General features: G+C 40.5%; 1 protein-coding gene across 4 annotated transcripts in view; it reads right to left on the bottom strand.

The window, feature by feature from the left end:
• mlphb (melanophilin b) overlaps positions 1–22,225 on the bottom strand; it is a 40,587-nt gene that overhangs the window by 12,517 nt on the left and 5,845 nt on the right. For all 4 annotated transcript variants that reach the window (XM_080456625.1, XM_080456626.1, XM_080456627.1 and 1 more), the window contains exons 3-6: positions 9,712–9,933; positions 9,024–9,157; positions 6,715–6,756; positions 4,149–4,213 (exon numbers count right to left, since the gene is read on the bottom strand). In XM_080456625.1, coding sequence (XP_080312751.1) covers positions 4,149–4,213; positions 6,715–6,756; positions 9,024–9,157; positions 9,712–9,933 — 463 coding nt within the window. The remainder of the gene's footprint in view (positions 1–4,148; positions 4,214–6,714; positions 6,757–9,023; positions 9,158–9,711; positions 9,934–22,225) is intronic.

Below are 22,225 nucleotides of genomic sequence, written 5' to 3'. Positions count from 1 at the left end.
TTAATTGCATTCACCTGGTGTCTAGAGCTGGAACACCAGGCTAAAGATGGGAGATTACAGAAGATGAGGCATATCACCAAAGGGAAAATGTTGGTCGTAGTGTGGTCTGCATAAATGTGCATTGTCCACATAATTGTGGATAAAGGTTTCCTTCGTTTCCTTCCTAGTTCTCCAAAAGACTGCACATGTGTAGCTCACAGCTGTTTCCATAGCAACTTGCATCGACCACGAAAAAACAATTTTTTATTAAGCACATTAATAACAGATACTTTGAATTTCACGTCAAAATTACCAGAATTATATTGAATGTAGGTAATCCATGATAGAAGAACAATACATATTACGTGTTATGAGTTTGTGGTGTCTGATGGATCTCCTGTTGATAACAATAAATTGAAATCAGTCCCTGGGCTCCTTAATGTTTTCCCCACCAACCAACCTATGACCAGGAAGTAGGGTATTAAGCATGTTCTGGGTTTCCACGACTGTCTTTGACCAGTGTTAGTGACTGCTGCACTACTGTATTATAAACACTAGAGGACACTGTGTCAAAGTGGAACTATAAAAGTGGATGAAGGTAGCCCAACTTGTGGCTTCCTGGTAATCCTTTCTGTTTTAACCCTGATGAAGGCAGCATGGACAGCTTTAATGTAGGCCTTTTCTAAATAAATTAGTTTCGGAACGATGAGTGTGCAGCAACACTTTTTTTTCTTATTAGTGGAATTCTTTCCTGTAAAACCACCAATGTAAGTCTAAGTTTCAAAGTCACAAAGCGACACAAAGGGAAAGTCTTTGGAACACAGCAGAACTCAGAAGTCCACAGTATATTATCCCCCTTCAACAGACATGACATTGACTGAATATAAACATACAGTACAACGTTGCAGTCTGTGGTGTAAACAATAGTAGTCCAACTTTTATGACGAATTCCAGTGGACCGTTCTTGGCTCTTTAAAAAGCTTGTGACCATAACCAGAGTCTCATTCAGCTCCTGCTCAGATGCTTTCATGTGTTGTGATGTATGACAACCTGGTATTTACCCAGGATGCACTGGGATGGGGTGCGTGTCCGCCAAGCCTAACCTTAACCCTGACCAGCTGTGTGTGGAGTCATTCCAACTGTTGACGAAAGTCGGCCTGAGCCTGATACCAGAACAGAGATTGATCTTTGACCTGCTGAGACGTGAATCACAATTACATGAGTGAATCAAAGAAACGCAGCACAATCCTGTTTTACACTCAGATTTAAACACTCACGATAGTGTGTAGTTAGTGGCCAAGTATGTTTGCACTGTTTTCTCTCGCAGGCACGCACGCACACACACGCACGCACGCACGCACGCACGCACGCACACACACACACACACACACACACACACACACACACACACACACACACACACACACACACACACACACACACACACACACACACACACACACACACACACACACTTTATTTGGTACAGTAGTACACATCACAGTAAAATAAATGAGAAATATGAATATAAATCTAATTGTAAATGCTGACCACAGGGGACCGTTTGTAAATTTTATAGCATTAAGTTAATTGATATAAAGTTTTACCTGCAGGGAAGATAAGACAATTCAACTAAAAGCCACCCATTAGTTATGATTTCCTCTTGATATATGATTTCTTAATTGATATAAGTAGTTTTACTGCTGGTGACACAACCAGGTAATGTTTACAATGTTTCCATGTGTGTATCAGCATGAATTATCCATGAAGAGGTCCAGAGCTGCTACAGTTCTCCTGTCGGGCTGTAAATCTGCTTCTTGTTCTGTAGATGTGTGTACATGGAATGTCTTAGATCTAAAGACTTTAGGCACTTAGAAAATACCAACAGAATTCTCCATAAACGTTTGCTCAGTAAACAAAGACTGCTGGGATCGGAGAAGGATTGTGCAGGGTCCAATTTGAGAGGGGGCGGGGGCGGGATTTTCTTAACCACTTAGCACTATGTAAGAGCCATATTTAAAATAATTCTGTATTAGAGTATTTTTGAGTACTTTGAGTATTTGGATTACATTTTCTTGATTGCCATTATTTTGTGCATGCTTGTTGGGTTTACAGCTAATTAAGTTCATTGAGCCAGTTGCTAGAACAGCCACTGATTAGAAGCTTTCTGTATTAGCAGCAGCTGTGTCTAGAAAAGTTTGTCAGTCTAGAGCTGGAAGCCTAGGAGCAAACACTTTTTTTTTTTTGACCCTGTTAAGAACCTACAAACCTGTTAAGTTAGAACCACCTTTTTGAACACTTTGGATGTATATGTCATGTATGTTTTTTCTGTGCACGTTTTTCTTCACTAAAAAGTTAAACTCATCAAGGTGTGATTTTTTGGAGTCAAGCTTATTGTTTTTTGGGCTTTCACTGGAATTAAGAATTGGGACCAACACACTATATACTCACTTTATATAAGAAACATTAACATATCTAAAGCAGAATCAGATGCACCCCCCCCCAGCAAATCCAACTCAGGTTCTGTATGTAATTCTCTTTGTCCACTCAATGTTGAAAGCTAACAGGAAAGAATGCTCATGTGAACGTGCACTACAGTACATGCTTGGCTTAGAGATCTGGGCACCATGACAACCAATCACACTCACTAGATCTCTGAGGTTCACTACACATTGTTCAGGATGAGGACACTGTCAACAGCTTTCATTCCCTTCTTGGCATCAGTGTGTGCATTCTGTTAATTCTTGATAGCAGACAGACTGCTGTTCTGCCTCCGTTTACGTGGCTATGGAAGTGGAAACTTCTAACCTAATAAAGTATTTTAAAATCAATATATTGTGTCAATTCCAGAAGATTACCAAATATACAGGAAATATTACAGGAAATGTAATAACTTAAAAAAATAGAAAAATCTACAAGCTCATAGTCATAATGTATGACATCATGATGCATTGGGAGATTGTAGATCTGCAATTTTCGCTATTTATCGTATGATGAAGTAGGCTACAGTATAGGGCTTAAGTTGTTAAAGGAATCGTCCACCGTTTTCCATCTTTATCTCCAAGTATTTATCGCCAGGTGTAAAGATCAATACATGATCAATACATTATGCTGCCTCCATCTGTATCACAGAGGCAGGCGGCAGCCAATTGAAAGGACCATCAATTATCCGCACAGTAGAGGTCTTCATGGGTCCACCCAAAAATACCAAACAACACCCGAGACACAAGGTCAGTTTTTTATTATGGTCAATTCGGTCCAGGTCGGTTCAGATTACCTTGGGTCCCGGGTCTGTTTATCATTTTGTGTAAAATCCGAGTGGATCCGAGAAGACCCATACTCAGTGTTAATCAGGGGTGAAAAGCATGAAGTGCTGTGTTTGATGATTAGGCTGACCTACGATCAGATTACTGCAGCAAAATAAGGGGGGAATTGGGAGAGCACAACAAACATGCACAATCATGCATTCCTTCTTCAGCGAGCTGAAAACATTACATTTAAGTTGTCTCTCATTGTATGCAGCTATGTACTGTAGCTGCTAGATTCCATGGAGTAGTCAATCATTGGCATATTGGTAGAATAGCATTACTGGTAGAATGGTAAGGCATTTTTAACCCATTTAGGGCAGCAACTCCTATTTGTAACTATACCTTTCAAGATGGGAACCCATTTTGGGGTTGTTGTTGCTATGTACAGTATATAGCAATGTAATTTTTGGGTAATTTTGGAATAAATATTTGAAGTTTTTCAGAAAACAGGTCAGGATTTAGAAGGCGTTTTTAGAATCTGCCTCCGGTCTCAATGGGTTAATAGCAATTGTATGTTTTCGGCATGTCAGTAATACTTGACTGCCGGGGTCGTTTCTGTAATATCTCTTTTCATCTCTGAATTTCCAGTACATGTCTGCGTATGTTGGACCTGTGATGACAACTACCACAGTGTGGTAGTGCCCGCAAACATAAAAAACTACAGCTATTCTCCCCTCTGCCACTAGGGGCCACTAGGCGCAATGCCCTCAAGAACTATTCGAGAACCAAGCCTACAGTGAATTCTGGGTACTGTAGGCTCAGACAGCAAAGTATTGCAAGGTTTTTGCGTTGATCGACAAAGTTAATGTCACATAGTGACAAAACCTTCTCAAACATTCTTTAGGGTGTGCAGTGCAGTACCCCTTTGTAGTGCTGTCCATCTGTGGCATCCATGCTGCTGTAGTTTGGGTCCTCATATCCAGCCACTGAGGAAGAAAACAGACATGCTGCTGTTAATGGGAAAGACATAAAAAAAGGAAAAAGACATATAATAATAATTATTATTATAATAATTATTATTATTATCATTATTAATTAACCCTACTGATTTTGGTGACCCCATGGCCTTTCCTCTAGCACCTCCTTCAGTGAATATAACATTCTGGCAATTCTGTCACTATTAATATATATATTTTGTACAAATATAGTCCCACTAGTGTGTGCATGGGGCGCTAACAAAGGCAGTGTCAGTGGGTTCAATCCACGTTGGTCCTGTTGGGTGTAAGGAGCAGCACAGCCTCTGCTTACGGGTATTTTAGGCGCTTGATGCTTCCATAACAAGAAGCATCAAATCAAATGTTTTATATTTCTATCTGGCATGGCTACACATACCACAGGAGATAGGGAACAGAAACACAGTGTGTTTGTCAGTCCACTTTTATGAGCGTGTTTATGAGCCAGCCTCATTTCTCCACTACATTCTGATCCACTTTATTGAGTTAAGGAGACAAACAGGATGGGAGGGCGAGCAAAGGACGACCGAACGAGAGTGAGAACGACAGATAAGAGAGAGAAAGAGAGACAAAGAGAGAGAGAGAGAGAAAAACCTAAGGAACAGCGTTTCAGAAGAGTCGTAGGGTTGAAATCTGAGGGATAACAGAACCGTGTTTCTCAGCGGTTGGGCTGTGACCCAAGACTGGGTTGCAGGACATTCATGGATGTGAACAGCTGGTATTCTGGTCTGTTGAGTGTCTAATAACACACACTCAGACGGCTACATTCTTGCCATTAAACAGGAGATACAAGGTTCCACGATTTAATAAGGTTAGACTAAAGCACTTTTTTGTACACCAAATGCATGTTGAAGGGCCTCATTGTGTATTATGTGATTATGATGATTATGTTAACTGTATGTATCGTTCACTACTACACTCTGGCTCTACTAATGATGCACAACCAATTTCAGAGCAATATGACAATAAATTATCAATCAATCAATGAACACACACACACACACACACACACACACACACACACACACACACACACACACACACACACACACACACACACACACACACACACACACACACACACACACACACACACACACACACACACACAAGCAAATGCTGACGAATAGCAAATCTCACTGACTCGGTGACTAAAACTTCCCTAGCCTTCTTTTACTACCCCTCCCCCGTGTGGCATGCCTCCAGGCCCCGGCTAAGCATGCCAAGCTAATGCCAGCCTAGCCACAGCCTCCTGGCAGGGTCCAAAACCTCTGTACCCACCAGAGCTACAAACATTCTAGAGGTTTAATGTTCTCATTAATGAAAGGCTTCAGTAATGGGGACAACTAACTCCAATAGTCATGGATCATGATTCATCGTAATCAAACCAGCATCATAATAAACATTTGAGACTAATGTGACTCCAAGATCTTCTAAAAGCAGAGATAAAAATGATCTCAGTCTCAGTGGAATAGTAATAGTAATATAATCAGTGCACAACAGAGTACAATATAATATTTGATCTGTCTCATATTCTGTAGTATACTATGTTAATAACAAAGGCATGTTGGTATTATCTACATAGAGATACACTGTTGAATAAGAAAGGCAGTGAATACATAATATGAAGAAGAGTTGGGGGGAAAGTGTTTAGAAACAATTTACTTAGTTTGCTTTTACATCCTATTGGCACCAGATGGCTGCGAGAGGGCATATTCTATACAATGAGACGCAGAATGTTGCAACATACATAGGAAAATAAATGAAAGCCAGATAACATTCCAGGCGTTTGATCCAGAGTTGCATTGAATTTGCAGTATTGATTTATTGATTGATTGATTGACCGTGGGATCACATATATATAAACATATTTACACATACTGTACTGTTTGACCCAGGACTTACATGACAGTACACTGTAAAATACTCAGTGTGAATTGAACTCTGCAAGTGTAAAAATAGACCTGAGGGTTAATTTAAGTCTAATGCTGTGTTCACACAGGCAGCTACAAAAGATACAAAGCGATGCATGTCTGTCGCTGAGTCGCTGTTGAAGCATTGATCAACACGCTCGTTGACGTCAAGCACTCGTCCGACGAGCGAGAATTATATTAAGGAAAATATAAAGCAAGGGGTCAAAAAGAACAGGGAATTTGCTGATGAGAATAAATAGTTTTTTACCCCATTACAAGCAGGAATTGTGTAAAGAGAGAAGGTGTGGAAATGGTTAAACAACACTTGGTCGTTTTGTAGTTTTGTAGCTGCAGTTGAAGCCAGCTCAACTTGGATTGTAGCTTTGCAGATTTTGTAGCAGCTATACAACAACAGCGTGCTGATCAGAAGCGACAGATACACTGCGTCGCTTTGTATCTTTTGTGGTTGCCAGTGTGAACGCAGCATATGTGTTTACAAATGGAACCAAATGGACTTTTGGAGTTGAACGAACAGTGGAGTAGAGATGGTTGTGAACCTACCTCTGGTCTCTGGGATGCTCTGTGTATCATATTCATTGGGTTCTGTAAAACACACAGAGGAGACATCATGAGACCAATGACACCCTCAATACTCTGAGGGCCCAGTGGCCCACAGTGTGTGTTTTGTCCAAACATCACACAAATCGGTACACATGATCTCTATAGTTATGTCATCAAGACCAAACTGTCCAAACTTTCATATTTCATTAAAATTGACTTCTACTACCAGTGTGTGTTTTTTCTGATCTGTCGTTGGCTGTTTTGAACCTGAGCACACTGTATCTCTGTTAACGTGTATTTATGAGGATGTAACAAGTATGGCTCACATACATCTATTCAACACATTTGAACCACAAACACATAGATAATATCATATACTATACATATGTATCACATATGTGAGGTTTACAAATGAACCTCTTCTCTCTCTCTCTCTCTCTCTCTCTCTCTCTCTCTCTCTCTCTCTCTCTCTCTCTCTCTCTCTCTCTCTCTCTCTCTCTCTCTCTCTCTCTCTCTCTCTCTCTCTCTCTCTCTCTCTCAGAGACATGTGATTGGAGAGACATGTGATTGGATGATCACATGGCCCCGCGGGCCCAAGCAAACCGCCCGTCTCACTCTGTGTCCCTTCCCACAATCCTCCTGGGTGACTCAGTGTAAACGGTACCAGGAGCCTCTTATAAACTCATTGATCTCATGATGTATATTGTGACCTCACTTGGCAACCCGCTGTGTTATGCTGAAGCTGCATAGTTACTGATATACTGTATATCGTCGCTGTCAGGCAGAAACCTCTTATGTCCATATTTTAACTTTTTATGTTTTTTCATAAATTAATGTCCTACTTTGTCATGCTACAGTGTAACACAAAAGTAGCAAAAATAGCTGATCTACAAGCTGATATGCTATTTTTGAAAAGTACTGTAACAGTTTTGGACATATGAGGCTTCCACCTGAAGGTTTTCAGCCTCGGGTTTAGAAAGATGTTATCACTTGTGTTTGAGCTCATGAGACAGGGAGAGGAGATGATGCTAACGAGACTTTGATGCATCCTGATGGTCCATCGTCACCACGTTAGACTCCAAACACACGCAACAAACACAAATAGAGCTTTTCATCACAGCATCAATAATAACTCCGTTAATGACGGCGTTCATCTCGACACATGAGTTCCTGAGTACTGCCGGTCACTTGAGGATAGAAGACGGGTGACATTCAGAGTCGAGACGTGGACTGTTCTCTCAAAGTGCTCAGTGTACACAGCTGGGGGAGGCCAGAGCCGGAAAATCAGAGAAGATGGAGGAGATTAAAATCCCTCTGTTAGATTTGGCAACGTGCTGCGGTGGGCTTACTGTCTGAAAAAAAGGGAATACTTCACTTTTGAGAAGTCACTGAGACTGTGACGCATAATGCTCTAAGTTTAACCCTGCATATCTGCAGCATCTGTATAATGTCTTTGTGCTCCATACATGAACTTGGAATGTTTTAATTATTTATATTATTTCTCAGTTTTATTTATTGTGATTATATATTATGTTGCTAGAATAACAATACATGTTATGTAGCCCTGCTGCAGCTTGGTGCTGCAGCCTGGTCAGAACTTGAATGTTGATACAAATTTCACACACTGATGATGCATAATTCTTATCAAAATATTGTCAGTGAATCAGTTATAATGTCAAGATGTTACAACTTGATTGATAGTGCGTATAAGTCACTGCCAAGTAGTTAGGGTACACTACACTACATAACAATACTGCTTCTCCATGAAGTTTTTCATTTAGTGGGGATTTGAGGATATGCGGAAAAGCTCCAACAGATTTCCAGCAGATCTGAGTCCACTGTGGGGCTGGCAGGCTGTTGCTCCCTTCTGACCGGTGGTGTCTCCTCTGGGCTAGCAGTGGAATGAGAGGAACAGATGAGCTGGCCTCTGCAGCTTCACATTTTGACCTTGATCTGTAAACCAAAAATTCTAGCAAATTTCACCAGAGGACGTTGGCTGAGACCGCGGCAAATTCATACAGTTCCATTAAGACTAAGAGCCAAGGGAATGTTTTAGTTGACTAAACAGGAAAGTGTTTTGTAACATCCCACACAGACTTAACCAATTAGTTCAGGGTTTCAGACCAGCAGCCTTCTGGTTTGGACTCAAGCTTCTCTAGCACATTTTACACCATAACCACTAAAGGATAAACATTTACGCTCTAAACACGACAACACATAGATGTAAAAAATAATATCAAATAATATATGAAGAAGAAGAAGACAAAGTAAAGAAGAAGAAGAAGTATTAGTAGTTTTGGTCTTCCCACCGTCACGCTGGGAGGTACTGTGTTCTCCATTCAGCCTCTTGAAGAGCGATCGCATAACCTTAGCACTGCCGAAGCGTTTGAAACGTGCACGCACATTCTCGTGGTACCACTCCAATGTGCCGATCTTTAGGACCCTGTAGAGAGGAGAGGTGTTCAAAAGGTGTAGTGATACAGAGAGGCAGATGAACTGTTTGATCTTTATTGCCAAATAGATGTCTTGTCAACATCTTTGAGTAATAAATGAAACACTTACAGTACACTATATGTACTTGAGTACATCATGATCTGTATGTGTAAGAAGAAGTCAGCTAAAATGCCTAAAATGTTAGAAAACTGCTCATACTGGGAACAAAAACAGCCGTTGAACAATTTTTCGTGAACATCTGCTTTTGTGTGCAGCCAGAGCCAGATTCTCTGGGTCTGGATGATGATCAGACAGACAGACAGTGTATTGTAGATTACATGCATCAGATTCAACTATGCAAGTCAATAGCAGATCTGTCAGAGTGTCACACCGCAGTGAATGGGAGCCTTCGACACCCATCCAAAAGACAATTGAAACAATGATTACAATTTTAAATCTTATATTACCCATCAGTCATAACAAACATGCAGCTGACATAGACCAGTAAATGAGTTTAGCTGTGTGCCTCCATAACTAGAGGCACCTGAAAGTGTTTTGTCTTACCTTGCCATGCGACAGGGGTCACACACCCAACCTAATTCCTTCTTGTTGTAGCGGCTGCAGGACTTGCAGGTGTACAAGTTGCAGTCCAGACACTGGCGTTTGCTGTTGACCAGGAACTTGAAGGGCTGCAAACAGCGGATACAGTGTGACTCTGCAAGACTGCTCTGTTTGCCCAACAACTCTCTCTTCGTGTCTTCCTTCTCAATCTGGGTCTTCAGGTCCCTGAATAAAGACATGGAGGGAGAGAAAAAAGGCATGGAACAGTTGGAGGATGATTTGACATACAGTACAGTAGAAAGACTCCCATTGGAGGTCACATTCAAATAATGATTTGAGTTAAAGATCTTTTGTCATTTTTGTTGAGTTACTTTTGCACAGGTCCTGTTCTGGAGTGGATCCAGTAAATGTTCAGCTCACTCACTCACTTGTACATGTACTGTACACATAATTTACTTACAGTATTCTAAATAAATACACACATGCGCACACACACACACACACACACACACACACACACACACACACACACACACACACACACACACACACACACACACACACACACACACACACACACACACACACACACACACGACTTTATCAAACAATTGTGACAAAAATGTGTGACGGAAGCAGAATATTTTACAGTTGAATAATAAATAAAATGTTGCACTGACTGAAACTGTAAACTTCACTGTGAATGATATAATTATAAATAATCATAGATAGATTAAAAACACAAATAGAACCATTTCTAAACTAGAAAAAGTGCTCCTCGGAGCACAGGTCTCCGCCAGGTCAGGTAGGTTATTGTGGCGTCCTGGTGGCGCTATAATAGGCCAATGTGAAAAGGGTGCCATTTCTTCTTAGGCCTTGCATGGCAATCGGACATACTGCATTCATGATTTGAGGCATTTTGTTCAAAAAAATGTGTTTTGCTAAATTAGACCTGCTGGTGGCGCTATAACAGGCCAATGTTAAAAGGGTGACATTTGCTCCTCAACATAGTGAGAATGTGCATGCTAAGTTTGACCGCAATCGGACGCTGCGTTCATGATTTGCGGCATTTTGCCACTACTGCAAACTTTAGATGTCAATCTTAGCCAATCAGGATGGAATATGGAAAATCAAACACATCCGTCTTGATCACATGACTATAGAGATCATGTGTACCGATGTGCGTGAAATTTGGATAAAATCGGAAGGAGTAAAAATCTGTTTTACATAAGTCGGCCTCCTGGTGGCGCTATAAAAGGCAGATATGAAAAATGCAGGGCAAAGGTTTTTCCTTGACCTCTAGGGAGTGCGCTTACAAAGTTTTACACAGATCTGTGCAGTTATAGGTAAAAACATGAATCGGCCTGTTATAGCGCCACCATGAGGCTGATTTGAAAATGCGTAGAAAATTTCAAGGAAATTGCATGCTGTGTTCATGATTTGAGGCATTTTGTTCAAAACGGAGCACTCCTACAAACTTTGGAAGCCATTTTTAGCCAATCAGGATGGAATACGAAAAATGTGAAAGACCCGTTTCGTTTAATGACTATAGAGATACTGTGTACCGATTTGCGGGATTTTTGGACAAAATCTGTAGGAGTACTGTCAAAAAAAAAGTTTTGCACAAATCGGCCTCCTGATGGCGCTATAAAATGCCCATGTGAAAAATTTGGGGCAGAGGTTCTGCTGTGGCATCCAGGGAGTGTGTGTGCACAGTTTCACGGCGAGCAAGCCAACGGTGCCAGAGATTAGCTGTCCACAGACAGAATGACGGACACACGGACGGACGGACACACACACGGACGGACGGACGGACGGACAGGGGGTAAAACATACTCTCTCGCCATGCCTTTCGGCCTGGCGGAGACAATTACCCCAAGCCAATATCGGCGGTCCGGCTATATCCATAATAATCCTTGAGGCATAATGTTAATAGAGGCAGTACAGGCTCTGACTGCTTCACAGTCAGAGCCTGTACGGAACACCACAATGTACCAACAACAAAATAAATTCAAAAGAACAAAGACTCTCCATGCCTGTAGTCATTTTGTTTTCACATCTGGGAAGTGGGAACATTATCTGTATAAGCTGCAAAACTGGACCCCGGGCAACAAAAGGCCTCCCTCTCCCTCTCCAGGGAATACAAAACTGATATGAAAAGACCAAAGGCAAATGCCATCATTGTGGCTATATGCCCTGGAGAATTTCATTTTTTATTGTAATGTTAATGCACCTCTCCAATCTGTAAGGATCATCATAATTCATACTGAATGTTTTATATACAATTTGACATTTGAAAAATATTGGAAAACATCAAAGCTATGCCTGCAAAAAAAGATCGGTAAGAACATGGGATTAATGTGTCTATTGATGGAAGATGATTGTTCTCACTCCTTATGCAACAGGTGGAAGAAGTCCATGTGTACTAAGCCGCTTTAATCACTTTAACTGCATGTTTGCTACAGTACGGTATGTTTTACCAGACCCCATTCATAAAAAGTTATTTTAATTCATGCTTTTTATTGTAAATTTGTTATCCCAAAGTGGACGATACATAACAATAATCCTTTGCTGCCACTTAATTTAAGAAAACCAATGGACCACTTGTACAAAATGAGCTCCCTGGCTATACGCAAATTCTGTTTGTTTTATAATGCTTTATAAAGTATATATTTTTTTTTATAATGTATCATTTGTTTTAATAAAGTTTGTTTTAATGCATGCAGGTGGGGTTACCAGACCATAGCAGTTCAGATAAACTGTAAACGACGACAGGAGAGACCACTCAGCTGGCTGTCAATTACAACACATTACATTTTCAGTGTATTTACCTTAAACATTTATATGGAAACTGTAACTGAGCCAGCTCTCTGTATGTCATTCAGTTAAATAATATACTAGTTGTCTACTTCACGTCATACTTAGGCTTGTCACGGCGCGAGACAGGAGAAGGTAGGACCCAAATTGCAGGACAGACAGGCAGAGGCGATTTTATCACAAAAAGTACCTGGAACCCACACAAAGCAAACACAAGGGAAATGCACTGGGTAAGTTACATGAGGAAAATACCAGGAGTATCAAATACTAGGAACTAGAGATTCAAAATACAAGGAATACAAGGAACAAGAGACACAGGTGACTTACAAGGAACACAACAAGAAAACACAACAGGAAGACTGAACATGACACTGACACGGATCATGACGAGTCTACACACAAAGCAAAGCCCACCATCACATGCATACTGGTCTGCCTGCAGTGTTCTGACATGTTTTAATATACAGTAAATGACAATAATGTATGTGTAATCACATTATGTGACGTATTGTGATGTTTGATGTTATTAAACATTAAACGTGTTGTTTTCTGTTGCCTTCATATCATGTTGCTATGGCAACCATCTCTGTCCCAGAACATGGCTCATAATAAAAGTGAACAATAACTCACAGTTTATAATGTATCACACACACACAAAAATCTGAATCAGAATGATTTCATCACCAAATATGAGGATCATAAAATGATTTTTCGTAGGCCTTTTGTACCCTGACAATTCAATGGAGCATTTACCAACAAGGGACATGGGCATTTCGTTAAAACACACTGCTCACTGCTACTGAGAAACTATAGTCTATGTATACACATAATATGGCAATTGTAATGGTGAAATCCTGAGTGACTGAACGCTTTATGAGAATAAGTCACAAGTGTACAGTTGTAACAGTTGTAGCCATACTGTGTGATTTGTTGTGAGTTGTTGCAATACACTAAATCCACTTAATGGAAATTTCAACCTTGTTCTTACTCCTCCCTGAGGTGTTCTGTTTATATGCAGAAAGATTTCTTCCAGGTTCTTACAGACATGGCACAAAACCCTGACAGAGAATTAGTCAAACATGCTGGTGTTCTACTTTCATATGGAAACTCAAATCCAAGGGTTTTTATTGCATATAAAACATAAAACAGCCAGCAGGATTCTTTCACTAGATGTTTGCTCATCCCCTAATCCCCTAACCTAGTCTTTCTTCCAAGGATCTTGAGAAGGAAAGGGTCCTTTCTTTTGGTGTGACAAGGACCAAGCCCGAACTCCTCAATGGATAGTTGAACACCATAATCAGCAAATAATATCCCTATGATACAACCAGCACAGATTCAACCACACTCAAACTGTAGTTGACATGCTTTTAAAACGCCAAGCCAAGAACTCTTTCCAGACCCTCAGTGCCGTGTGGCACCAAAACTCTTGGCAGCTCCGTACGCTTATAGAATTTCACAAATGACATTATGACTTTTGAGTCATTTCCATTTTGGTTGGATAAAACGTTTGAGACGGGGTTTAGAAAAAGCTCAAGTTGAGACTCTGAACAGTGAAAGCCTCAGTCGGCTCTGTGCTGCAAAATGCTGACAGCAGCAAAAGAGATGTTTGCAATAACAAGCCCCCGAAAAAACGAGTTTGACTAGAGGCCTGTTCAGAATGAGAGGACTGTCATTGTTTATCAAAGTCTCTTCAGGTCATGCTTCTCCAATCATGCCCGGCTCTACGGGATAAAAGGGAGACTTAGTAAGCATCCTCCTCTCTCTTACGTAGAGGGATTCGGCAGCTGCTGGATATCAGCAGTGAGATTTAGATGTACAGTACAAATCTGCCAGGCTTTGAAATAGCAAATGGCAATGACTTGAGTGCATCATCGCTGCTGGGTGGAAACCTTGTATGTCCAAAACCGTCAGGTTTTCAGGAAATGGAAAAAATAAGTGGCCTTAGAGCTGGAGCTGACTGTCCACGGCTCCTAATAGTTAGGATGGTTCAAATGCGCAGTATGTGCTGACGGTCAGCCTCATGGCAGGCACCCGTGTTCATAATCAAAGGAATGACTTCAGACGGAATCCCAAATATAGCACTTAAAGTATGACTCAGCAATTTGAAACAATTTGTGCTGTGAGATTGCTGGAAGGAAAATGACTCAGCAATTTCAAACTGGGAAAGAACTACAGTATATACTGTATAATGTAGGCTGGGAAGGGGCATGGGTATTACAGTAAGACAAACCAATACACACTTTATGATGACCAAATCAGCACCTTAGAGATCCTGGGGAGCCGGTGAGAGCGATGTGTTATTATTGTGTCCTCCTCTGTTCACAGATGTTTCACAGATGTTATGGTCAAATGGAGAGCTAGTAATTACCTCCAAACGTTAATTCTAGTTACTGAGCAACAAGACCACAAACTAGGGCAGCAAACAACAGCTGAAATGGCTCAGTCTCACCACGGATCAGATGAGGAATTCAGCTAATTTAACAGAATTATTTCTGTTGCCATTTCAACGTCCTTAGAGCCACATTGTGCACTCATAAAATCTTCACAAAAAAATCCTTAGTGTTAATTGGTCCACTTGTACAAGTGACAAATGCTTGTACATTCTCATTCTCATATACCATTGTGAGTCCATTAGGTTACATTAACACTCTCAGTTACTGTGCAACAACTTGTGTTTGAATTTGTTCAAGTCTCACTCTGTACACAATGTATCCTTTATTTAAACCTTTACTGTACAACAAAATAACATACTGTATGTCTTGCACATATTATCCAATATGGTAGAAATGCCATAATCATAGTCTTGCAAGAGGAACATTTTGGTTGCAGTGCTACTGCAGCAGTCAGATCCTCTTCATAATGTGATTAAGAGCAGGAATTGTGGTGTTTAGCTGAAGAATCCTGCAGGAGCCAGACGTTCACCCAGACTGCTGCTGTCTGCTCCCATACATGGAGATCTGCTCTGAATGCACTCGCACGCATGCACGCACACACACCTCAATCACTGCATTCTGGATTCACCTCTGTACTCCTACAGTATGTCTCTCACATTCATCTCCTTACTCAAGTCTTTCTTTTATTTTAACTCTGCAATCTCTCAGTACTCATTCAACTCCTTTACTCGCATAAGGATTTGTTTTATATGGATTTCAAGCAAATATCTGACCATTTGCCAGCATAGACTCCAATGATCTTATAGAGACGCACGCACGCACGCACGCCACACAGAAGGGAGACATACCTGTACAGATAGAGGCACACAGACAGAGCGAGAGAGAGAGAGAGAGACTTATAAAACCGAAAACCATATAATAAAGATAATGGCTTCCAGAGGCCCACAGTTCTGTAACATTAAGCACAGTTAAGGTTAAGTTAAGGCTGCTTGGTTAAATCTTTGGCTGTTGTAGTTTTTAGAGAGACATTTACATAAAGCAGGTTTATCCTCATGTGTAGGAAGCAATTAACTAATATGACTTGAATAGATGCCTAGCACAGACAGATATATGGTATCTGACTCTATGCTTTTTCAACCAGGCCATCTTATTGCTGTGTGTTGCCTTTGGAGGAGACCATGTTTTCTTACTAAAACTCTCATTCACGTTCAGTGACTCCAAAGCTATTCGGTAATGTGTAGCGCAGCTCACATAAACAATAATTAGTAAAGGTAACGCCATCATCCTGTCATAAATAACTGTCAGAGAGACTCTCCAAACAAACAGCTCTCACACTGTCAGGTCTAACACAACCTCCTCCAAGTCTCTCTTAATCACATACTGTAATAATAAAAAACACATACTGTACACATCTCCAACTCTTGATTTATTTGTTGAATCATACTGTACTTGGTAAGACTCGCTGTGCTTTTAAAAACACATTAGTTACGAATGTTTACAGTTATAATGTTGTGTGATTTTGAGGTTGATAAATGACCTCTGAAATCATAGCGGGTAGTGTTTCACCCTGAGGGAATGTAGGCAGAACATGAGGGACTGATATAAAGAGTACAGACACTTGTGGATCATGCTCCAAGCAAATAAGTGAAAGCAGGGTTTGTTGTCTGAATGTTTGAAACACATTTTCCCAATAGATGTAGAGAGCGGTCCAGATAACTTCAAAACTCAACATTAATTATGTGTTTTTCAAAAGGCCAGACAACAGAAATGACTACTGCACACAGGCACATGTTGGACACATATTGTACGTCACTCAACTCACATAAGAATATCCTTATATTCTATAGGCATTTTAGATTGTACTTATATTTGAATGTCTATTTGGATTCTATTGTTGTACAATTGCCTTGTCTACGTGTTTCATTGTTTTTGCTTTGTTTATCGGGATCGCCCAAGGGTCAATACTTGGTCCCCTCCTTTTCCGTCCACAAAATCTCTTCGGTGTCCAAATTAGGGACACTATTGGTCCAAGTGGTTAAGAACCTCAACTACAAAGTAAAATATAGCTGTAAGCAGCGATAATACGGGGCCAGTGAAGAGAGAGAGAGAGAGAGAGAGAGAGAGAGAGAGACCAAGAATTTAGACAGACAGACAGACAGACAGAGTGATAGCGACAGAGAGACAGACAGACAGACAGACAAAGTGATAAAGACAGACAGACAGACGGCAATAAGCAGGGCCAAGAATGAAGCGCAAAAAGCAAAGTGCAATAATAGCACAAAGAAAAAGAAACCTAGTAAAGAACCTCACTCATGGACATCTCAACCTATTGCCATTGACAGGAATCAAACTCTCGACCTTCGGACTCATAGGCTGAGACACTACCTGTAGTGCTATAGCTTCATCCAGACTGAAGTTGTCTGTTGAAGATCATAAACTTTTGCTTTCTGTCATGAACCAAGCCCCTGTTTCACTAACACTAAGATCACTCGTTCACAAACCATTTACCGATAGAGAAATTGTATGTCTCCTCGAAACCGAAACCAGTGAAAGCAGCCGATCTACAAGCTCAGAAACACGTTGCTATCTGAAAAGTTTTTAGATTGTAGATCGGCTATTTTCAGAATGAAGTATGTCATACATTGAAAAAACATACTCTCAAATAAGCATTTCAGGTTATCTTTAACAATTACACATGCAGTAATTGACACAATCATATGTTGTGTGCAATGCAACTTTAATGAAGCCTGCATCAAATGAGGCTTGAACTGGCAACCTTGAGATTGTTAAGCACACGCTTAAGCAAGAAGCCATTGGACCAACAGACAAGAACCTGTGAAAAAGGAGATCACACAGATGATACAGTTTCACGCAAATAGCTGAAAAATCCTAGGTTTAAGTGTTTTTCAAACTGCTCAAAATTGCGGACAATCTAAGGGCGGAGCTTACTTGTCAACGTGATATATGTGTTCCTCATGAGTCAAGGCACATGTGTAAGCAGGCTAATGGCTGTCGGCCAAACGAGGCATGACTTTTGCCTGTTTAAAGTTTGCATTTAAAAAAAATTGCTATAGCGCCCCCGTTTGACCAATTGGAGTAAGATTGGTTTCAGTGATATTTGGAATGACCCTCTACATAACTGCAAATTTTCAAAGAAATGTGAGTCTGCATGTATGTGTTAGGGGCAGATGAATAATTGTCATAAAACTGCAATATTCATTGGCTCATTAAAGCTTATTTTTTTCACTTAGAAAAAATCAGCTCCCAACGTTTTGTCGGCATAGGTCCAAAGTTCATGTGTAAAAAGTTTCGTGCAGATTGCTCAAAAATCCCAGGAGATAGGTTTTAACTGTTTTTCATATAATTCAAAATGGTGGGAGATCTGAAGGTCAGAGGTCAAAAGTCAGAGTGTGAAAGTTGTTCATCATGAGTAGACGCATGTGTGTATCGAAGTTTCATGGCTGCAGGTCAAACAGGGCATGAGTTGTACCTGTTCAAAGTTGGCATTTTCAATTGAGTGCTATAGCGCCACCTTTAGACGAAAGATTGTGAGATGTATTTCTTGATAGTTTTTCATGACCATCTATCATATGGCCGAGTTTCGTAAAAAGCGTATGCACGGTTCAGCCAGAACTGCAAAAAGTGGCAGAAGGAGAATCGGAAGAATAATGCCAATATCAAGACGGAGCCATGCTGGCAGCCTGGCCCTGTAATGAATATGACTTCAAACAATTGCATCACCTAGTAGAGAGGCCAATAGAACCCAAGACACCCTGGACCTATGAGTAATCAAAGTACAAGAAGTCATCTTTGAATAATTTCCCACATAGTCTATTATCTAAATGTAAGTTCAAGCATTTAGGTTTCATGTTACACTGTAAGCTGAGTCCTGTGTCCATGTGCTTTACTGTTCCTCCTGTGTTCATGTTGGACTGACATCGCAAAAGTGCCAAAGTAAAAGTTGCTGATTGGAAATGATGCACAGGAACATGATCCCACAGAGTTATTCTACTGAGGTTAGGAGAGGAAAACTATGTCCCAAATCATTTTCAAAATAAGTTGTTTTGTCTCCTACCATCCAACATATCTGTGGCTTGACAGCATCAAGGCGTGACAGTTTTTAAACATAAAACCACATGAGTTAAAAGTCTACATGATCTATTTATAGATTCCAGAGGCCTTGGTCAAAGACAACAGCGACACTGGCCAAGCAACAAACAATGGTCCTCCTCTGAGACAGAACACAAACAGCTGGATAAGAACTTTGACCTGGAACAAAGGCCTAGAATGTCCGAAGTTGTCACGATCTGTAGCTGTCTCTCCTCTCCAGAGACATCTGTCTGTCTGTCTGTCTCTCTTTCTGTCTCTCTTCTCCTGCCACATCTGTCTCTCCTCTCCAGCTATACATCTGTCTCTCTGTCTCTCTTTCAGTCTCTCATCTCCAGTCACATCTGTCTCTCTGTCTCTCCTATCCAGCTACATCTGTCTCTGCCTTTCTTTCTGTGTATTCTCTCTAGCCATATTCGTCTCTCTGTCTCTCCTCTCTAACGACATATGTCTTCTCTCTTTATGTTTCTCCTATCCACTTCTCATTGAACTCATAAGATGTGCTATTCTCCACTTATCCGCAAGATTTTAATTTGTTCGTCTGTGCTTTCCTTGTCTCAAGGGAGAGAGAGAGCAAGAGGGAGGGAGAGAGGGAGAGAGAAAACAAAATGAGAGAAATGGGAGAAAGAGAGAGAGGCTACTGCCATTGTTCTGATCACAAACCGCTAATTATCATCTTGATAGTTTTATTAAAACATTCCTGGCTGTCACAGTACCTGATTATAACTTATTACAACTTAAGTTGTGTGCATGTATGAAGCACTTATCAAAACATTAAACAATACCATTAAAATATATATATGGAAAGGCCTTAACGTAAGCTTTAAGATGGGATTTAAAAGAATAATTATTGATCAAGCAGGTTGTTCCAAAGTCAAGGAGTCACGGTCACACTTTCTCTTCAGCTTCGACTCAGGAACCACCAGCAAGTTCCTGCCTGGAGCTCATGCTGTACACAGGCTCGTAAAGGGTTAATAACTCAAAATGTAATTAGGGGCCAGGCCATGAAGTGCAAATGTAATCAGTAATGGGCGCCCCAGTGGCTCACCTGTTAGGAGTGCATACCACATAAATTAAGCTACAACCCTTCCCTTTCCACAGCTGGTTCGGGTTCAAATCCAACCCAAGGCACTTTGCTGCATGTGTGTCATCCCGTCTCTCTCTCCGACCCCTATTGTCTCTCTCTCACTGTCACTATGGAAAATAAAGCAGAAATCTTAACCTAAAACAGACAAGCAACCAGGGTATGGAAGTTAAAGTAAGACTGTTAAGTCTGGTTTAAGGCAAGACAATTGTATTTGTATAATGTAGCAAGTGTACTACAGTGCTTTACATAAGGCTTTTTTTTATTAAGCTCTGTCTGATGTCTGTCGCTTTTTGGGAGACCTGAATCTCCCATGTAGTCTAACCTGCTAGGAATGGATACGTTTTTCTAAGTCTTGTTTGGCCATTAATCCTCTGATTCTTGCTATATTGTTAAGATGGAAATACTATAGGCTGATATTGATATTGACTTGATGTGGCAATTTAAATGTAGATATGAATCTATAATTACACCAGGATTTCTGGCTTGTACTGTAAACACAACCAAACGAGATACAAAGAAGGAAATTCCCTCCCTCATCTGTCCATCTCTTCCCCTCCACCAGACTCTGTCTCCCATGGGAGAACGTGTCTCCCATGGGTGACACGTGCGGTTGGCTGTCTGAGTCATCTGCTGTTGGTTTGTTACAGCGGTCTGGTGTGGTCCAACCATGTGCCTCGGAGTGCATGCACATTTTCTCACAGATGAAATCAACTGACACACTTTCAACAAGAGGGTTGTTCAAATAAACTGGGTTGCAGGTTGAGTTATACAGTTGTTCTCAACTCTATCATGGGAACCAAAAGCACTGCAGGTTTCCACTCTATTTCTAATCATGAGCTGTCGGTCATAGTACACCTGAATGCAATTATTTACCAGGTAGAACAGCAGAAGTCTGTTCAATATAATAAAAACATTAAAGCCCTGCGGTGCAGGGCTTTAAGGATGATAATGTCGATTGGTTGGTTGGTTGGTTGGTTGGTCGTTCGGTTGGTTAGTCCAACACTGGTCCCAAAGAAAACATCAGAAACTTCTTTCTAGATAAATTGTCATGGAATTGGCTGTGCACCTTAATGCTGCCCAGAAGATTAACCCTGCATGAACGCACCTTTAGTCTTGGTGATTAAATCTCTACAAGAGACTGAGGTCCTATTTCTTTCTCTTCACTATGAAGTAAATATTCTGCTGACAAATTATGACTTTTTCTTTTACCCTAGTTCCCACCATAATTCACCATGAATAAAGATAATTGGGTCAACATACAGCACACAGCATAGACTGTACAGTATCAGTATGCTGAAAAAGTGAAACAGATTATTGTGAAAAGGGAAAAAGGGAAAAAACCCAGCAGATTCCTGGGACTGAACCAATTATGTGGCATTACACGCACAGCTTCCAAGGCTCATGTGATTCCTGTATCACCGTTTAATGTGAGCGAGTGGTCAGACTCAGAATAGGCTGAGTTCTTATGGTTCACTGAACCAGTATGTAAAGTTAACTTTACTGTAAACTGCATGTCTCAGTGACACAGTCAAATCCTCAGTGTTAATTTATTTATCTGACTGAGACTGTAAAAAAGCACCGAAAAGTAACAAATACATTTGTACACTCAGTTAACACAGGATTTTACTGTCTATGTACAGTATGTCTGGAATGACTCAGTACAATATACGGACGGTATCATCATCACATCACACACCAAAGGCATATCATTTTATATAGGACATCTATGGACATACTGACATACTTTATGGTGCAATTTGGTGAAGAAGTTTTCATCTCCCTGCATAAGGCTTTCTAGATGATGCAAAATGACATTCAAGTATGACATTTAGCAGCTCAACTATGAGCATTTCACAGTTGTTCTGTTTCTTTGAGTGTTTGTCTGTGGGTTAACCACTAGCAGAGGTGGGAAAAGTAAAACAAAAAAAAGTTTAAGTAATAGTATCAACACCACAATGTAGAAATACTCCATTACAGGACACTTTAAGTAAAAATCCGGAATTCAAAATATACTTGAGTAAAAGTACAAAAATATTGGCATGAAAATATACTTAAAGTACCAAAAGCAAAAGTACTCATTACGCAGAATGTCCCATTTCACAAGTTTTCAAAA

The sequence above is a fragment of the Gymnoscopelus braueri genome (assembly GCF_963280865.1).
Source record: "Gymnoscopelus braueri genome assembly, chromosome: 18".
NCBI classification, from domain to species: domain Eukaryota; kingdom Metazoa; phylum Chordata; class Actinopteri; order Myctophiformes; family Myctophidae; genus Gymnoscopelus; species Gymnoscopelus braueri.
The sequence above is the reverse complement of the archived record's forward strand: the minus strand, read 5'-3'. Positions and strand labels throughout refer to the sequence as shown.